We start from the raw sequence: 19,708 nt of genomic DNA, 5'->3' as shown, positions 1-19,708 counted from the left end.
TTCAACTTCAGCTTCTTTGGCATTAATGGTTGAGACATAGACTTGGATTACTGTGGTACTGAATGATTTGCCTTGGAAACAAACAGAGAATCATTCTGTTGTTTTTGAGACTGCACTCAAGTACTGCATTTCAGACTCTGCTGCTAACTATGAGAGCTACTCCATTTCTTCTAAGGGATTCTTGCCCACAGATAGCAGATACAATGGTCATGTGAATTAAATACACTCATTCCCATCCATTTTAGTTCACTGATTCCTAAAATGTCAATGTTCACTCTTGCCATCTCCTGCTTGATCACATCCTATTTACCTTGATTCCTGGACCTAACATTCCAGATTTCTATGCGATACTGTTCTTTACAGCATCAGACTTTACTTTCACTACCAGGCTCAGCCACAACTGACTGTAATTTCCACTCTGGCTTAGCCTCTTCATTCTTTCTGGAGCTATTTCTCTACTCTACCCTAGTAGCATATTGGACACTAACTGCGGTGCTTCCCGTGTCATATATCTTTTTTTGCCTTTTCATAGTGTTCATGGGGTTCTCAAGGCAAGATGATTGGAGTGGTTTTCTACTGTCTTCTTCAGTGGACCACTTTCTGACAAAAGAGTATAAAAAGGCAATAAAAGAATGAAAGACTCTATATTGTAACATGCCAATTCTCTGAAAGCTGATCTACAGTTTCAATACAATCCTAGTCATAATACCTACAGATTTTTAGAATTGTAATCTGTTTCTAAATACATATAATACAAATAATGGAGTACAACCTCCCCCCCAAAATAAAGTTGAAGAAAAACTTTAGAGAATTTATACTACTAGATATCAAGACTTAGTATAAAGCTATAGTAATTAGGATATGGTAACACTGGTACAAAGACACACAAATAGACCAATGGAACAGAAACACTCTAGGAACAAATCTGTCTGATTTATATCAAAGGTACTCTATAATTTAGTTGGAAAAGGATTTTTTTTTTTTTTTAACAAAAAATGGTGCTAGATCAACTGGATAGTCATATGTTTTAAAAGAAAATTTTGATCTCTGCCTCATGTCATTCATACAAATTAATTTGAAATGTATCAGAACTTCAAGTGAAAGGGAAAGCAATAAAGCTCCAGAATATTTTGGAGAATATTTTGATGATCCTATAGTAGGCAAAGACTTTTTAAATAAGACACAAAAATCCACTAAAGATAAAGTTTAATAAATTAAACTTCATTAATAATAAGAATTTTTATTTATTAAAAGACTCTATTGCTGCTGCTGCTGCTAAGTCGCTTCAGTAGTGTCCAACTCTGTGCAACCCCATAGATGGCAGCCCACCAGGCTCCCCCATCCCTGGGATTCTCCAGGCAAGAACACTGGAGTGGGTTGCCATTTCCTTCTCCAAGGCATGAAAGTGAAAAATGAAAGTGAAGTCGCTCAGTCGTGTCCAACCCTCAGCGACCCCATGGACTGCAGCCTTCCAGGCTCCTCCTTCCTTGGGATTTTCCAGGCAAGGGTACTGGAGTAGGGTGCCATTGCCTTCTCCGAAAAGACTCTATTAAGAGAGTGAAAAGACTAGCCAAAGAGTGGGAGAAGATAATTACTACACATATACCCAGAGTTCCCATATTCAGAATTACAAAGAATTCCTACAAATCTGTAAGACAAAGACAGCCCTATTAAAAATGTTTATTTTTAAAATTAATATATTAAAAAGGGCTCAACATCATTTTTTATTTGGGAAATATAAATTAGAAATCACTACACACTGACCCCAGAATGGTCACAATTGAAAAGACTGACAATAAGAAATTTTGACAAGAATGTAGAGCAATGAAACTTTCCTCCATTACTGGCAGGGACAGAAAAATGGTACATCTTTTGGAAAAACAGTTAACTCAGAAATTCTACACCGAGAATAGAGACAATATATGTATCCAAAAAATTTATATGAGAATATTCATGACAGCTTTATTAACAATAGTAAAAAACTAGAAACAATTCAAATGTCCATAAATAGAAAAATAACAATCCAATTCATCCAGTGGAATACCACATATTAATAAAAAGAATGAATAACTGCTACACACAACAATGAGGATAGTATCATAGACATAATGATGAATGACAGAAGTCATTATATAAAGTTCAAGAACAGGCATAATTAATCCTTTACAATAAAAATGAGAATAGTGATTATTTGAGGGTGGCAGAGGAATTAGATATTAACTAGTAAAAGGCATAGGGCTTCCCTGGTGGCTCAGTGGTAAAGAACCCACCTGCCAATGCAGGAGACTCGGGTTCAATCCTTGGGTCAGGAAGATGCCCTGGAGAAGGAAGTGACAACCTACTCCAGTATTCTTTGGGCTTCACTGATAGCTCAGCTGGTAAAGAATTCACCTGCAATGCAGGAGACCCCGGTTCAATTCTTGGGTCAGGAAGATCCCCTGGAGAGGGCATAATAAAAGGCATGAAGGAAAATTCTGGACTGCTGGAAATGTTCATGGGTGATACTTATAAGGATCTATACATATGAAAAATTCACGATACTGTGTAATTAACATTTGTGCATTTTACTGTATATATATCTCAGATTCTAAAACTTCTACACTACATAATTCAAATAGAATATTTGGGACAAATCTTACTACAAAGGATACACCATATAATTTATTTTAATACCCAAGACTAGGAGTAAAGTGGCCTGGATTTTAGCTCCAACTCTATCATTCAGATGTGTAACGTTAAATAAGTCATTTAACTGCGTCTTAGTTTCTTTATACACTACAGTGGGTTAGTACAGATAATCCTTAAAGTTCTTTCTAAATCCAAAAATCTGAGTCTTTAAGATAAATTGTTTAATTTAAAAATCAAATTTCAAACTACTACAGAGTCACCTAAAGCCCAAATGTAGCAAAACCTAATTAGCTCTTGTAATTCTAACTGAAGCAGGTTAAAAGAAGTACATGCTGCTGTTTATTCTGAATCCTCTATACTTACATTTAAGCTCATTACTTAAGTCAAGACGTTCTGGAGCTACCCCTTCTGGTGTCACCCAAGAAACCTGACAGCCAGATTACCTTTCCTTGTTTTCCCAAGGATGGGTTATTCATTCTTCCAGGCCTCACTCAAACACTATCTCCTTTAAAATACCATCCCCTCCTACAGCCACTCAGTCAAAAGTAATTGTTCCTTCCTCTGTGCACCCAGTTTGCTGCTTGAACTTCTATTATAGCTCTTATTTCATTCTGTATTACTGCATTCTGTTCCTTGCATTCTTGTATACAATTACACCCTTTCCAGAAGTATATACTTCCTCAGCTAACTATATCATTCAAATCAAACTCAGAAATCAATGAATAACAGTATAGTAAGATCACCTTCATATCTGATTCTATGTTACTGGTGGCAAAGTGAAACAACAGATACTAAATGCTGCTGTCCCCTACTCAGTGCAAGAAGAAATTACAATGAATATTCAAATACTGAACTAATTCAGCCTGTTCTCCAATAGAATAATGAAATAAACAAAGGCGGATAGGTGAATAAAACAGCAAATCAGGCCTGAAATGGGGAAACAAATTATTTATTAAAATAATCCCCAAATTATCTTATGTCAGGAAATAGTTGATTAGGGAGAAAGCAAGCAAACTACTTTGTGGTTAAATATTTAATATCCCTTTTCTGTTAATTGACCCTACTCCTGTCCATATATTTGGTACAACATAACCTCTATGCTCTGATCACAGATCATTGGTCCAGAACAAAGTTCTTCCTGAAATATTTTAGAAACACAACCAGAAAAATAAAGTCAGTCCTTCTCTGAATGACTGAAATGGGAAGATCTAAACAACACAAGAATAGTCAATGGTAGTGTTTTTTCCATTATGAAAAAGGTAGAGCTGTGGTAAGACAAAATGGAGCTTACTTTACAGAGTGAAGCAAAAACAAAAAACAGTTGTGAGGACCTTCAAACCCTGGGTCCAAAATTTCTAGCACCACATCCCATGTTTAGGCTCTGTGAAATAAGACACTCCATTATTCTTACAATAAATTTCCCCTTTACTAAAGCTAGTCCATTTGAATTGTCACTTGCAACCAAAACAATCCTGCAATAGACTGTTATTTTGATGATCCCAAATTTATCGTGCTTCCTAGTTTTCCTAGTCTCTTTCTACAGTGACTCCGGGCTGAGCCTCTGACTATGCTGATCAAAAGAATAAGGTTGGAAGTGAGGCTCTGCCAATTTCAAGCCTACCCCTTAATTGTCCTGGCAGCTCTGTTTCTTTCCTTTCACAACGCTTGCTCTTGGAATACTTGTTGGAACTCAGCCGTCACACCATGAGGCTAATGAATCAGACATGTGGAGAAATTCACATGCAGGAGAACCAAGACCCTGGACAACAGTCCCAATCAAGCCTCCAGATGACTGCAGACAGACCAGAGCCCTGACCAATGCCACGTAAAGCAGAACTACTGAGCTAATTCACAGAGATGTGAGAAATATTAAATTGTAGTTTTAAACCACAAAAGTTGTGGTGGTTTACAGGGCAAATAAAGTTTGACTCAATGCAGGTAACTTAAAATTATACTTTCCTAACAGAGACTATGTCTTTCAGCATGGATTGGGAAGCTATAGCGCCTTTGGGCCAACCCTGGACAACCGACTGTTTTTGTAAATAAAGTTTTACTGAAACACAGTCATGCTCATTTATTTACATATTATCTATGGCTACTTTTATACTATGAGGGCAGAGCTAAGTAGCTGTGACATAAATCATATAGCTGGCAGAGCCTAAAATATTTATTATCTGGCACTTTACAGAAAAAGTTTAGTAAACCCTGTCATGCACTGCTTGGTAAGTGTTTTAATACATAAATGACTAAAACTGTAAACCTACTTTACAACCCACTCCTCATACCTAAAAGATGACACTGTAAACATTCAGTAGCTTTAGCTTAACAAAACACATGGCACGTATTTGCCAAAGGCTGAATGTTTGTGTCCAGCCTTCCAAATTCACATGCTGAAACGATTCCCCTAGTTAGTGGTGTCTGGATGTGGGGCCTTTGGGAGGTAATTAGGTCATGAAGACCTAGCCCTCATGACTGAGATCAATACCGTTAAAGAGAGACTCAGAGAGTCCCCTCCCCATTTCTGTAGTGTGAGAAAACAGAGAGAAGATGGCTATCTAGGAACCATGAAATAGGCCCTCGCTGGACACTGAAGCTGATGGTAACTTGATCTTAAACTTCCCAGACTCCACAACTGTAAGAAATAAATTTCTGTTGTTTATAAGCTACCCAGTCTATAGCACTTTGCTATGGCAACCCAAGCAGACTTAAGACAGTTACTGAATTGGACTGCACTGCCTGTTAACAAGTCAGGCTATGGTCAAACTAACAGATTAATTAGTAGGAAATGACAGGCCAGGAAAACAACAGTAATAAAATCAAATCTGTAACTATTTAACTAAAGTTCCTACTTATGGGGATAGGAGGGTCCTTATTTCAAGTTTCTCATGTATTAGATAGGACCCACTTCTGAATTGCATTCAAAATCAGAAAGGAATGAATGTTTCATTATGATGCATAATTGGCAATTTTTCAATTAATAATGGTTCACAGATGTGTCTGCAGGAAAAAAATGGAAAATCCAAGTCCAGTATCGACATAATGATTATCAAACTTTCCTGCCTAAAATCATCTTTGACAATGCTTTAAATTTTATAGATTTTCTTTTGGTATCTAGTACTTTCTAAAGTATATTTCACCTTTTATATATAATATTCATTTGTCTTATGTCCCTAGTCAACCCAAACACAGCAAAGTCTAGGCTTTGTTTGGCTCACTGTCCCTGGGGTTTACTATTTTCCTTATATATCAATTAAAACTCTTCTATAAATCAACTATTATCTAATATAAGTAGTTTCATTTTGCTATCACTTTATCATCCTGTATTACTGCCTCACTTAACATTTAACACCACTGTATAACATTTAAAACTCTTCCACCTTCTTAACTACAGTATAGTATCCCATAACTACAATACGAACCTATCTGTATATAGAGGCAGTTTTCTCTACAGATCTTAACAAGCCTTAGAGACTATTAGAAGCAGTTTCCCATATATACTTTAAACCTATGCCTCAAAAATCTCAAATATTTGTCCTTAGTTATCACACTACAAACAGCATCTTCTGACTCTAACAACACCAAAATTAAGCTAGAAAATAAGACTCTAGATCAAGCAAATCCCCAGTATAGTATTGATCTTTAATGATGCTCCTTAAATAAGATAAAACAGAAAAACAGCATGAAAATTAATCATGATTGGATCATATAGCTAAATGTTACACTGTTTGCTTTCTATTATCATATTTGTAATGGTAATTAGACTCAAATTTATTATAATATATAACAAGCATGTAATGATTATTTATTATGTGGGCACACTCACTCAACATTTACACTTATTATTTCACTTACCAAAACAACCCTCTTAGGCAAGCAATGGATTATTCCTCATTTCACGGGATGAGAAAATTGAAGCTTACAGAAGTAATTCTGAAAACTTCACTTAACTCAGGTATAAACCCAGGCATGAACCTAAAGCATAATACTATTCATTGAAGTTATATGTCTTATTTTTATATAGCTTCATTTTAAACATTTAACAGCAAAATAATCATAGTATTTGTGGGGCTTGCTAATTTTTGCTTTCCAGGTCTCTGGCATATCACTACAATTTAAATTTAAAAGGAAAAAGGTACTATTTCAAAACCTCTTAACCACTATTACCCGCCTAAGCTTGACTGTGTGAATCAGTTGTTATACTTACATGTATATAATTTGTATTCTAAATCTTCAGTGTCTTGCAATATGAACTCTCTGTAGCATGTGACAGTGAATGAAATAAAACTGTATATACTCTGCAATGGAAGTAACAGACATTATTTCCATTTACAGTTGGTATGAATGTCAGTGTCTTTTCCCAGCAGTTTTCCTGTTTGAAGCAGGGAAGGCATTTCAAATAAATAATTTTGCTGTCAGTAACAAACTGTAGATAACGTGACCACTAGCAGTGAGAGTATGGTAAACATGAGGTATGTTCCTGAGATTGAGGATTATTAAGATTTTAGAGCTGAAGGAGACTTTAGAAAGCATCTCTTCATCTTTATATTTACAGATAATGATACCAAACACTCAATGGAAAAATCCAAAATAGAACTTATTCCAATGTTCCTTCCCCATACAGTAGTAACAGAATCAAGACTGGCTGCTGCTATCATAGATTTTCTGAATAAAATAATACATTCAGCCAATCCTTTAATGTTGAAAGAAGAAGAAAAAAGAGATGATAACTGGGAAATACACACATACACACTTTAAGGCAAATCCAGAAAAAAATAATTAATTTTCATAGGCGCGATTACTGTTGGAAACCACTATTTCTACAGCAAAAAAACTAAAATATTAATAATACAAAGGTGTTATACAGACTTCCAAAAGATCATTTTCAGGACAAAGACCATTACTTCCCAAAGAAGTGTTAAACAGAATTCTGCTTTGTCTTGAAACAGCATTCCATCTTCAAAAAGTTTTGGCAACACTAAACTAAATAATGTTCAACAGGCTCCACAACTGCAGTATTACTCACATCTTTAATATGCTCTGCTGCTGCTGCTGCTAAGTCGCTTCAGTTGTGTCCAACTCTGTGCGACCCCACAGACAGCAGCTCACCAGGCTCCGCCATCCCTGGGATTCTCCAGGCAAGAACACTGGAGTGGGTTGCCATTTCCTTCTCCAGTGCATGAAAGTGAAAAGTGAAAGGGAAGTCACTCTAGTATACTGTTAATCTCCATAAGGAGGGATATATTATACAGCACTTTTCAAATTTATTTAATCACAATAAAAGCTCTTAATATCATACCTATTATGACATTTCCCAAAGAAGTGCTACTAGAACACAACTTAGGAAACACTGGAAGGGATCATTTGAAGAAAAAGAAAACTAAAGACTCATAACTGAACAAAACTTTAAATAAAGCAATATAAAAGAGCTGTTGCAAAAACTAGCAAGATCTTACTATTACACGCATGTGCTGTGCTTAGTCGTTCAGTCCTGACTCTTTGTGACACCCCCAAACACCCCCAAACCCCCCATCCACCACTGTCTGTAGCCCTCATGGCCCCTTTGCTCCTTTGTCCATGGGATTTTCTGGGCAAGAATACTGGAGTGGGTTGACATTTCCTCCCTCAGGAGATCTTCCCAACCCAGACATCAAACCCTCATCTCCTGTGTCTCCTGCATTGCAGGCAGATTCTTTACTGCTGAGCAACTCGGGACTCCTAATACATGTATATAATTCAAGAAAGAGTTGTATCTCAAAAGAACTCATAAAGATTAAAAAGATAATACCAAATGAAGGTGAGAATATTCATTACAATTAGTACAAATTTGTCTTCCAAAAAGGGTGTAATTTTTATCAAAATTTTTAAAAGCAGATACTGTTTACCCAAAAATTATATTTACAGTAATGAATCTTACATTAAAAAAAACTCACAAATATGCAATAATAAATGTACCATGTTATCATCTACAGCATTTGACACATGAAAAATTAGAAACCTCTATGTCCATCAATTGAGGACTGATTAAGTATAGTGAAACCTATGATGATATATAACAAACATTAAAAAGAAAGATGTGCATCTCTATGAACTATTAAATGCCAAGGAATATACTGTAGTGGTTAAGAGCTTTACTCTAGGAACAGCCTCTGTGTGTGTGCTTAGTCACTCAGTCGTGTCTGATTCTTTGTGACCCCATGGACTACAGTCCACCAGGTTCCTCTGTCCACGGAGTTTCCCAGGCAAGAATACTGCAGTGGGTAGCCATTCGCTTCCCCAGAGATCTTCCTGATCCAGGGATCGAACCCGGATCTCCTGCACTGCAGACAGATTCTTTACTGTCCGAGCTGCCAGGGAAGCCCTAGGAACAGTTCAACTCAGTTTGGCCTTTTCTCAACGTGGCCTCTTATTACAGTAATTTGAGCAAATTACTTAATCTCTCTCTGCTACAATTTCTTCTAATGTAAAATGGCAATATTGATACTATGATGAGGATTAAATAAATTAATAGGTTCTATGGCAGGCTCTAGAAAATTATCTCATACTTGGTAACTCTCAATTAACCCTGTATTATTGTTTCCAGTAACATGAAAAGTTGTCCAAACTGTGATGAAAAAAGAGGAAGGTACAGAATACATACGAGTGAAGATCACAAACTCACTTACCAGGCAAGGCAGGTAACAAACAGGTTAAGTGGGAATTGTGGGAAACTGGAGAATACATGCCCTATCTCAAGAGGACAGCTACTCTACTACTGTCCTATGGGAAGAGATTAGAGCATTGCTGATCTTAAAAAACTAAAAATACAGGTTAATATAAAATGTCTTTTGTAATATTAGCAAGATAATTTTTTGTAAAGACACAGTATCGGCCTAATGAAACGTTGTACTGGTTAGTTATGATCCATAGCCTACCACTGACTGCAGATGAGAAGCTAGAAGTAGGGAAGGGGGCAAGTGTGTAAAGTCACAGCAGAAAAGAAAACACTATAGAGAACTATAGTACCATACACCACAATAAAAGGAATTCAGAATAGAATACAGAAATATAGTTGATCAGAGTATAGTCGGGCCTGTCCTTGAATTCTGGCAGGGCCACAGGTGCAACCTTAAGCAAGTTATCTCACCTCTATTTCTCAGGCAGAATAAAAAGGAATAATGTATTTCCTTATAAAGACTATAAAGAGTAAATAACATGTGCTAAGTGCTAAGCACAAACAGGACATATTTATGCCATATAACTATGTATGTGTATATATATATAAACTCGACAGGTGTTAGCTATAATTACTTAAACCTGATTAAATAAGATAATTAAATTATGTTCAATACTTTCGACCTTAGAAAGCAGAAAATATGTAATGGTTTAAAAATTTGTATCAAAAATGGTTTAACATGAAACAGTTTTGGTGCTTATACTTATCCACATCGAATAAAATACAGAAGCACTTTATTCCTCGAAATGCAACATAAATGCAACATGATTTGTCAGAATCTAACTTGACTAAATTGTGTGTTCCTGTTGGTACTAAAATATAATCTCCAAGAGGATGACTATGTCTGTCTTACTCACTGTGGTATCCCTCACTGTAGCACAGAGCCAAGCACATAGTAGGTACTGAGTATTGGATACATTGTTTTCTGTCTCCCTCACAGTAACTGAATAAGCTAAGCATAATTTCTCCCATTCAAAGCTAAGGAAATTAAGGTAAAATGCAGTTGTCTTGAAAGTGGTAAAAGATGTAGAACTTTTGACTCCTATTTTATGCTTTTTTGTCTATCAGAATTAACTTTCAAAATAACAGCATTTTCAGAATCTTTCATCTATAATTTCAATTTTTAATTTTTTAAAATAACAGTTTAAAAAACCACTCTAAAATAACTCTTACACAGATTATGCCCATCAACTTAATTATATAAAAATCAGAAAATGTATTAACACATAAGAAAAAATAAAACTATATAAATAATATATTAAATTTTATAGTATGAAATATCTCAAATACACATCATTGATATCATCCTGTCAACAGTAATAAATGTATGGAAAAATACTAAACCCCACTCCACTTACCCTAAACTATCTTTTTAGTAATAATAGTGAAGTTCTTGTTTATCTAAACGTTGCTGAGCTACTGTTTCCTAAACTACTAAGTGTCACACCATCTAGTTTTTCTTTTTTAACATCATTGATACTTCATTAATATTAATGAAATACTTCATTAATAGATCCTATAACAAAAGGGCAAAGAAGTGAAGAACACAATCACCTGTTTCAAAAACTGTAAAATCTACTTTAAATAAGATGTTTATACATGAAGCTATTAGCAAATTGCACCAAAATAGCATATGAAGAGGAAAGAAGATTATTGAGTATACAATTAACACTTGAAAAATAACAGTTTGAACTGCACCAATCCACTTACACCTAGGATTTTTTGTGTGTGTGTAAGTACTGTAGTACTACAAGATCCAAGGTTGGTTCAATCGACAGAACCTTGGATAGGGGAGAATCAGAGAAGACAGACTACAAAGCTTACCGGTTGTGGACTGTGGGGGAAGTAGGGGCAAGTGATGGTATCCCTACTCACCCCTTCCACATTTTTAAAGAGTTGACTGTATAATCCAAGTTAGACATATATGGTAGAATTTTCACATACATTATCTCAGTTCTTAACAACCCTGTGAAGTAAGCATCACTACATTCATTCTGGAGAAGGAAACTGAAATTCAGAGAGGTAAAATGAGCTTCCCAAAATAAAGGGCAAATCAGAGTTTGAAATACAAGTCTGACTCCAAAGTCTTTTTTTTTTTCTTTAAACTACATCTTGCAGCCTCCCACATGTACATGATTATAGGGTATAGCAACATTTATAAACATTACAAGAAAACAAAGACATCATCATAGAGAATAATTCCTAGGAAAGATTCTGTTGAGGAAATGAAGTGTGAGCTGAGTCTGAAATTAAATGTAAAACTGAAACCACTGTTAATTTTGTGAGTGATACCACAAAAACCTCTAAAAGAAAAAAAATCTAAATATTTTCCCTTAGGCTTATACTGACAATGTAATCACTGAATTTTTTTCATCTTTTCTTCCATTTCTTATTCTCTTGTATTTTCAATATATAATCTACCCCTCCCCCATGATGATTCTAATTAAAAAGACAAAAAACAAAAAACAAAAAAACTAAGCTTGCTATCCAACATTTCTCTTTCCAGCTAGTCAAGATACTAAAGGATAGAAACATATATTGCCATAAGAGCCTCTTTCATGTTAATAGTGAGAAAAGCTGAGAGAACTTCACTGGCCAGACTAACATTAGATAATGAGTCTTCTAGAGTTCTTGCTATGGCCCCACACTCCTTAATTTTTCCTCACCAAGGCACCAATAACAGAAAAACAATGAGGTCTGGAATTATATAATAGGTTCACTTGAAATTTCTTTGAAGTTTAATTTTATCTAAAAGCTCCTTCAAAATTCTACATTCGTGCCTAATTTACTCATGCTTACTGTAGTATTAAAATGGTTTAAATACTACATTCTAAAATTGATATTTTAGATGAATTTTGATCTAAAAATTTATATTTCAGGAAATCGATATTTCAGGAATTATGTTTGTTTCCATAGCTTAGATTCTAAGGCTTAGAATCACTAGAGTATCCGTGTTCAATGTCATGTGTCCCAACTTGGAGAAACAGGCCACAAATTGTGTAATGCTCCCTTCACATTTCCTTGCTCCTTTATTTCTCAAATGAGGACATTTTTTAAAGCATAGTAAATTTAACTCCATTTTTTTCAAAATGTATACTTACTGGCAAAACTGTTGTAAAAGTTGTTGCAGTTGTTTAATTACAACATCTTCAAGCAGTTCTACATACTCAGTTTAAACTGATTAAGTACAAATTCACTTATAAACTCATTAAACCACCTGGATGGAATCTCTACATCACAATTACTCATTAGACATTTGCTCTTCCGAGAGGTCACTCAAAAATTAAGTAACGTTGCATGCTATTCATATTAACAACAGATCCAATTACTTTTAAACAAGTTAAATAATCTGTTTTTCTTCTCTACCTAGATGTGAAGGAAGATATCCCTTGTGGTTTCATTATTTGCTTTCTCAGGATTTCCTTATTTTAACATCTCAAATTCCAAATAAGCTTAGTTTTTCAATCTTATTTACAATTGCCAAGTATAAACTTTATCTATTTTACTATTTCAAAAAAGCACCCCATTCACCTTAACCAGGAATCTATCACCAGTAAGAGAAAAACTGATTCATTCATCATTTTCTCCCCAATAACAGGCTGCTGATTCTCCACCACATACCCCAGTTAAAGTCAAATAATCATAAGTATCTTTAATACAGTTAAAACTCTTAACTAAGTTTGTGTACTACTAGTTTATAAAGTCTTTGATCAAAGGTAATAGTATTAAATGTATTCAACAGTATCTAATGTAATGATTTCTTAATCATTAATACATTGCTTCCAATCAGAAATTCATGAAGGAATGACCTAGTTTGAGAAATAAGGTTCTTTTTAATAAGTCATATAGATCAATATTGGTATGCTTGACAGTACACACAATTCCATTTTGTAGGATACAGATTTTGTTTGTGCTAGTGATTTGCCTTACTTAATGACAACATTTATTCTCAAAAGATATATTTATATATCTTTATCAATAAATGGGCTTTTCAGAAAATAATAATGACACACATAATATACAAAGATAGGCATGAGGAATGAAATAAATGAACGAACAATTCCAGAGTCATATGATTATTAAATCCTTGGCTTAGAACTGGTTTTCTTAATATGTTGATTTTAGTTATAAATGACTGAAATACTCCCTAAATGTAACTAATATTTTAGTTTCTAGTTTATAATTAGTCTTTCATCTAATCTCTATTATCTAGTCTTATATATGTCTAATATCTCTTACTGATTACAAATCTACAACTTAGTGCAATAAAATGTATATTATTAGAGCAAAACCATGATTTTAAAATCCCCTTTCCTAAGTATTTGCCTCTTTTTCTCATCCATGTCACTATCAGTGAAAATTTAAGTAATGGATTATTATCTTTAGCTAAGTGCTCTGGCATACCAAACATCAGCAGTGGCTAGCTAATATGATATTAAACAGCCAATGGAGCATAATCTATTCCTGTATCACAAACATATATGTACTCTATTTTCCTGACGTTTCCATGGAGCTTATAGAGGTAGAAGTAGTCTACTTCCCTAATAAACAGCTTCTTCAGAAATAGGGGGAGAAAGGTGAAAAGTGACACATTTGATATAGTGAACCTGCTGTGTAATTGTTAAGACTGAAAGTATAATTACTACTGAAGTTGTAAAAAAAGAAAAAAGAAAAATTCTTACATCTGTCCTACATCTCATTTCTGGTCTCAAAGCAACAGATACTTGTTTACTTGCCTCATGTTATTCATCATCACACTGCCTTTAGTCTTAGAGAACATCAGAAATTGATATATTAAATACTAGATCTCAGATTACTAAAGATCATATAACTTTCATTTCTAACAAATCAACATAAAAAGTTACTAATAAAGATACTGTTTTCGCAGATGGACAATAATCTTCAACATAAAATGTTTCCATGATAACCTATGTAAATGTTCCCTTTTTCCTGACCAAAAAAATAATGTAACTAAAATATCCATGTTATATTAATTATCATACTGATTTCCAAGTTCTGAATGATTCAAGATAGTGATACAAAAAATTGATACCTTTGCTAAATATTTTCCGACTATATTCTTTCAAAATTCTAACAGTTAATCGATTTGATAGTTTCAATAGCTGCGTACCATATTTCCCAAATTTAATCTCAGGACAGGATTACAAAAACATCTAGAAAATGAAAAGTTTCAAAATGGTACAAAAATTATCTTTCAAGAGATTATCAAAGATGTCACAAAGAAGTCAATTAAAGGTTTTAGAAATGACAACACAATTCACCAAAATACTAACATATTGTAAAATGTGTGTATTTCCTCTAAAATATGTAAAACCTCTCTAAAACAGACTTAGATAAATTACTTAAAATCACTATTATGAAACACGAAGAGGACATTTTATAAAACAAGCCCTCCACCTTTAAGAGAGCCACAAATTATAACTCAAGAAACATGGTTTCAAGTGTGGCCTCAATTCAATTTTCTTAAGTGTGATATCATAGTATCTGCTTACGTTCAGTAAAGAATAATTTTACATAGTAAAATTCCAATACTTGGAAGTTACACAAGACAAAATTGTGCAAAATGGTTTTATTTTTGTAGGTTTTCATTGTGTGTGGCATGTTAAGATCATAAATATTAAGCTATTTGTAGTAAAATCCACTATTCACAAACAGAGCGGGTGCTGTTCCTCTGATTCTTCTCCATGCTTCCAGGCTCTAACATAGCAGACAATATTTGTTTCAATAATTTTAAGCAAAAATCTCTCCGAATTATTTCTGACTTCAAATACTCATTTTATCACCAAATTCTACTGTCTTGTTACCATTTCTCCCAAATGTGCACCTTCCTTTTCACTCCTTCAGCTATATCCTTATTCCTGACCCTACACTTTTCCCCCTAAACTACTGTACTTCATTTTCATGAGATAGTTTGACAGTCTACTGTCTTTAATTCCACTGCCAAAGTTATCTTCTCTCATTGACATTCTGCTTGTGCCACCTACCTATCCTACCTAGGCATTCCAGGGCCTTTGCATTACATTTTTATTCTGCTCAAGAGCCTCAACCTCAGCAACATATTCATTTATAAGGCTGCCACTGAACTGACTTTCAACTCCCCTTAAAAATGTCAGTTTCTTCTTACCACTGATAAACATAACAAATTCTCTCTTTAAGTAATCACACTTGCTCCTAATCCATCTGAGTAACGAATACCTTTTACATTTAGTTTTCAATCACACAAGTAATTTATTTAGACAATTTCAGCACAGTAATTACATACAATGCTTATTTGTTTGTATATCAATGTCATCCCTATTGGACTGCAGAGACACAGATAAAGGCTGCACCTTTCAAAGCATTCTGTACAACAGCTATCTACTATGTCACTTGACTCAGGTAAGCTGATTCACTAAATAAAACTATCAGAGAAAGCTTAAATAAACAATAAAAAAAAGTTTTTAAAAAAATCTCTATGGTTTAACTTGAAAGCATTTATGACCTTTCATTTCCGTGGACAGCTGACACACTTTGGTTTCTATTAAGCTTTACTCTCACTACTCTATTAATTTTAAATTCTAAAGTGAGAGTTGAGGGCTGATACACGGTATACAATTTTACACCCCGCAAAAAGACTCTAAAAATCAGCAATGTCAACGCCAAGATTTCTGAGTTACAACTGAATCTTCACACAAAGCAAGAGCTTCAGCACCAAAAGAAGCGAACAGCGCATCTTCGAATAGTGGGGGTGGGGGGTGGTTTCCCTTCCCTGAAACAGATTCAGACTAGTTTCACTATCGCTGCTGCTGCTAAGTCGCTTCAGTCGTGTCCGACTCTGTGCGACCCCATAGACCGCAGCCCACCAGGCTCCGCCGTCCCTGGGATTCTCCAGGCAAAAATACTGGAGTGGGTTGCCATTTCCTTCTCCAATGCATGAAAGTGAAAAGTGAAAGTGAAGTCGCTTACTATCGCAAGGGCTTTCAATTAGGAAAATTCAATAAATTACCATTAACATCTGGAAACAATATCAGAGAAAGACGACCCAGTTAGTTAAAAGAGAACAAGGGGTACCACGAATATCTTCATAAAACTCAGCAGCCAATTAAGCTTTGCATTCTTTATCTTTATCAACAGATTTTTCTCTGCCTAATAATAATAATAAAGCAAGTCTCATTCAATTTAGTCCCTTCTCGAGCACCGTCTCAACCTGTCAGAATTTGACAAGGGGAAAAAAAAAAAAAAAAGACGTGTGTGTGTGTGTGTGTGTGTGTGGTGGGGCGGAGGGAAGGAGAGGGGGGAGAACACGAGGATTCCCGTCTACATCGCTTCTTTTTCCAAAATCAGTTAAGTCTTGGATTTCCTTCCCTCCGAACTAAGCTCTCAGGTTCCAAATATAGTTCTTTAACCCCCACCTCGCCACTCAATTACATAGAAACCTTACCAACTACAGAACCACAGCAGAAACCCCTACAAATCGGCTTGCTATTCATCTCAGAAGTCATGCCCTGCAGCAACTGCCTGTCGCCGAACTGAGGGATATTATCCAAATACAACGCAACGGAATCAGACATGCAGAGCACACACGGCTTCCGCGAGGGAGGGAAACGCGACCCGAGAAAAGTGCGCTCCTCACAAGCCTCGGGAGGGTGGGGGGAGGTCCCAGAAGGGAGGGGGACAGAAGAGCCCGAGTAGGGGAATCCTTCCCTCTCAAGTAGAAAGGCTGGATCCCCAGTCGCAGGCTACAGCCTTCCCTCTAAGAAAACGAAGAGGTGGGCAGAGGGCCCTCCACTTGGGAAGGCAGAATCCAAACACTTTTCGAGGTCCGGGTGGAAGCCGATCTCCACCTCCCGGGGTGGGGAACGAAGAGTGTCCCATGGGTGGCAAAGGGGATTCCCGGATCGCGAGGGGCAGCCTGAGACCGAGCAGAGTTTCGCCTAAAGAACATCCATGTCGTCTGTGGCTGGTGCCCCGCGAAAGCACTGCTAGGGCAGCGCGGGGCCGCCCAAGTAGGGGGAAGGGAAAAGAGGGAGGGGGTGGAAAAGGGATTTCCCCCCTCTCTGGGACAAGCAGTAGCCGAGGGAGCGCGCGGGCCAGCCGAGAGCGGCATGCTTCAGACTGCGGAGCCGGGATCCCGTCGCCTGCCAGGAGCCCCGCAGCGCCCGCCGCACCGGCCCCTCGGTCCCCAGGGGCCCAGGACTTCGGCTGCGAAGGCACTGGGGCCTGACATCGACGGGATCGGCCCAGCTCCCGGGGGACCCCGCGGGAACACCCCAGCCTCCCAGCACCTTTCGGCGGTTGTAAAATCGTCCGCCCCCCTCCCCCGGTCCCCTTCTTCTGCCTTCCCTTCTCCCGAGGCCGCAGAGAAGGGTCATCACAGGCAAGAAGCCTGAGGCAAGCCGGGGACAGCGGCCGCGGCGGTCCTGGACCTCCTCCCCCGGTTACCTGTGAGGACTCCAACCCGGATTTGGTGGTCGTGGTTAGTGAGGATCATTCCCTCGGTCGCCATGTTTCCCAGCGCAGTCACCGCACTGACAGGAGCCGGGAGAAACCAGAGCCCGGAGCGCGCGGGCCGGGAGCGCGCTCGCTTTGGAGAGCTCGAGAGCGAGAGCGCCCGGGGAGCGCGAGCCGAGCAAGGAAGGAGGGGGAGGCGGCCGAGTGCTCCGCGGCCTGCGAGAGTGAGAGGCCGGGCCCCGAGCGCGCGAGTCCGCTGGGGGATGGGGGGCGGAGTCAGGGCGCGGGACCCCGACTTCGGGTCGCAGGCGAAGAGCTGCGGGTGGGGGACGCGGTGGCTGCCCAGGGAGACCGCGCGGAGGCGTAGGAGCGAGGCGGAAGAGACTCGTGCCGCTCTGCAGAGCGCCAGACCCAGCGCGGCTAGCCGGCAGGAGACTGAGGGGAAAGGAGAGCACAAGCTCCCGAGATTGCGGGGGTGGACTCGGGCCAGGGGCGGAGCTACACCGCGAATCGTGGAACTCGTGGAGAGTGAGGGGAGGAGTGAGCGCTCGGTTGCGAAGTGCTGGGAGCGGGAAGGAGCCGGCCCAGCCCAAACTGGACCGGGGAACGCTCCTGGGCGCGCGAGTAGCGCCGGATTGGCTAGGAGAACGCGGAGCGAGTGCGCGCGAGACACGAACGCAGGTTCCGCCGAGCCCCAGACAGAAGCAATCCCCTGCCGAGCCCGGCTCCTGGTCGTTTGTCAGCGACTCCGGCAGGCTTTTGGGGCTACCGAGCCCGCTTTCCCGAAGGAGAAAGAGAAAGGGCTCCAGGGAGCCTGGAGGTGCCTTAGAAAGCTGCATGAGTGGCACAACCGCCAATTACTGTGACAGCCCGCGGTGAGCGAGGGAGGAGGTATCCTATCGTGCCTCATCTTCCCGCTTGCTTTTTTAGTCGACTCGACCTGCAGGAGGATTTCCCAACTCCAAGGCTGTACCTACAGAAGGATCCTCACTAGCGAAGCTTAGGAGCCTGCGGCAGAGCCCCTTGAGAAAGAACAGGCTTCTGCTCCTCGCACTGTCCCAGGGTTTTGTGGCTTCAGGCTTCTTCGCTAGAGGCTCTGCGTTTAGTTGAAAAACACCAATCTTAGACAATGAGATTAGAGAATGTTTTTCCCACCTGAGCTACAATCACAAAGCTGGAAATAGAACCCCGGTGGTGGCAATTTTCATTTCAGTATTTGTAGGATGTGAAATTACCATGAAAATAGCTTTTGTTGACACTTATCTTCATGTGTCTTTCATGAAGTGTTATTAATCACCTGTGGCTATTTCACATCGGTTTCTTAGTTCTTTCTAGCTCTTTCAACTTCTGAATAAAACATGTACACCCGTGTATGTATAATTTTTCTTCTCAACAATAGTAAAACTGGGAAGCATAAAAAATGAAATATGTCCCCAAAAAGTATAATTATCATTTGTACACAATGAACATCTCAATTTGATGGTTATATGAGTTTTATTATGCCAACTAGAACGTGGGCTAATCTCTAACTGAAGATTCATATTACGTATTTCATTTTAAATAATGGGAGTACATAGGAGATGATGGGTGGAATTGAAGTAGAATAAAATTAACTAGCAAAATTACTTTTGAGTAGGTATTGCTAGTATTTTTGACAGGATTTTAAAATGAAGCCAGATCATGATCCCACTTCCTATAATAATCTATCACCATAGAGCCTGGGAGCTTGTGGATTCTGAACCAGTTTAAATGAGAGGTATATATGGGAAGTATGTTTACTTTATTTCAAACAAAGATAAGCAAATGTTGGTTACTTTACCTTTCTATCTTTATTCCCTCTAAGGGCCAATAGTCTGAAATGATTTTAAAATGTCTTGTATTTTTAGAGAAATTCTAATTCTGCCCACTATAGATTCT

The 19,708-nt window shown here is 38.0% G+C and overlaps 1 protein-coding gene across 11 annotated transcripts in view; it reads right to left on the bottom strand.

Moving 5' to 3' along the window:
• GPHN (gephyrin) overlaps positions 1-18,480 on the bottom strand; it is a 537,169-nt gene extending 518,689 nt beyond the window's left edge. For 3 of the 11 annotated variants that reach the window (XM_061429171.1, XM_061429170.1, XM_061429177.1), the window contains exon 1: positions 17,783-18,477. In XM_061429171.1, coding sequence (XP_061285155.1) covers positions 17,783-17,846 — 64 coding nt within the window. In that variant the 5' untranslated portion in view covers positions 17,847-18,477. Of the gene's footprint in view, positions 1-17,782 lie in introns of all 11 variants that reach the window. The other 8 variants (XM_061429169.1, XM_061429176.1, XM_061429172.1 and 5 more) reach the window with 7 other exon arrangements.
• Between the last annotated feature and the right edge of the window lie 1,228 nt (positions 18,481-19,708).

Source organism: Bos javanicus, chromosome 10 (assembly GCF_032452875.1).
Source record: "Bos javanicus breed banteng chromosome 10, ARS-OSU_banteng_1.0, whole genome shotgun sequence".
Lineage (NCBI taxonomy): Eukaryota > Metazoa > Chordata > Mammalia > Artiodactyla > Bovidae > Bos > Bos javanicus.
Note: the sequence above shows the minus strand (reverse complement) of the source record. Positions and strands in the feature narration are given on the sequence as shown.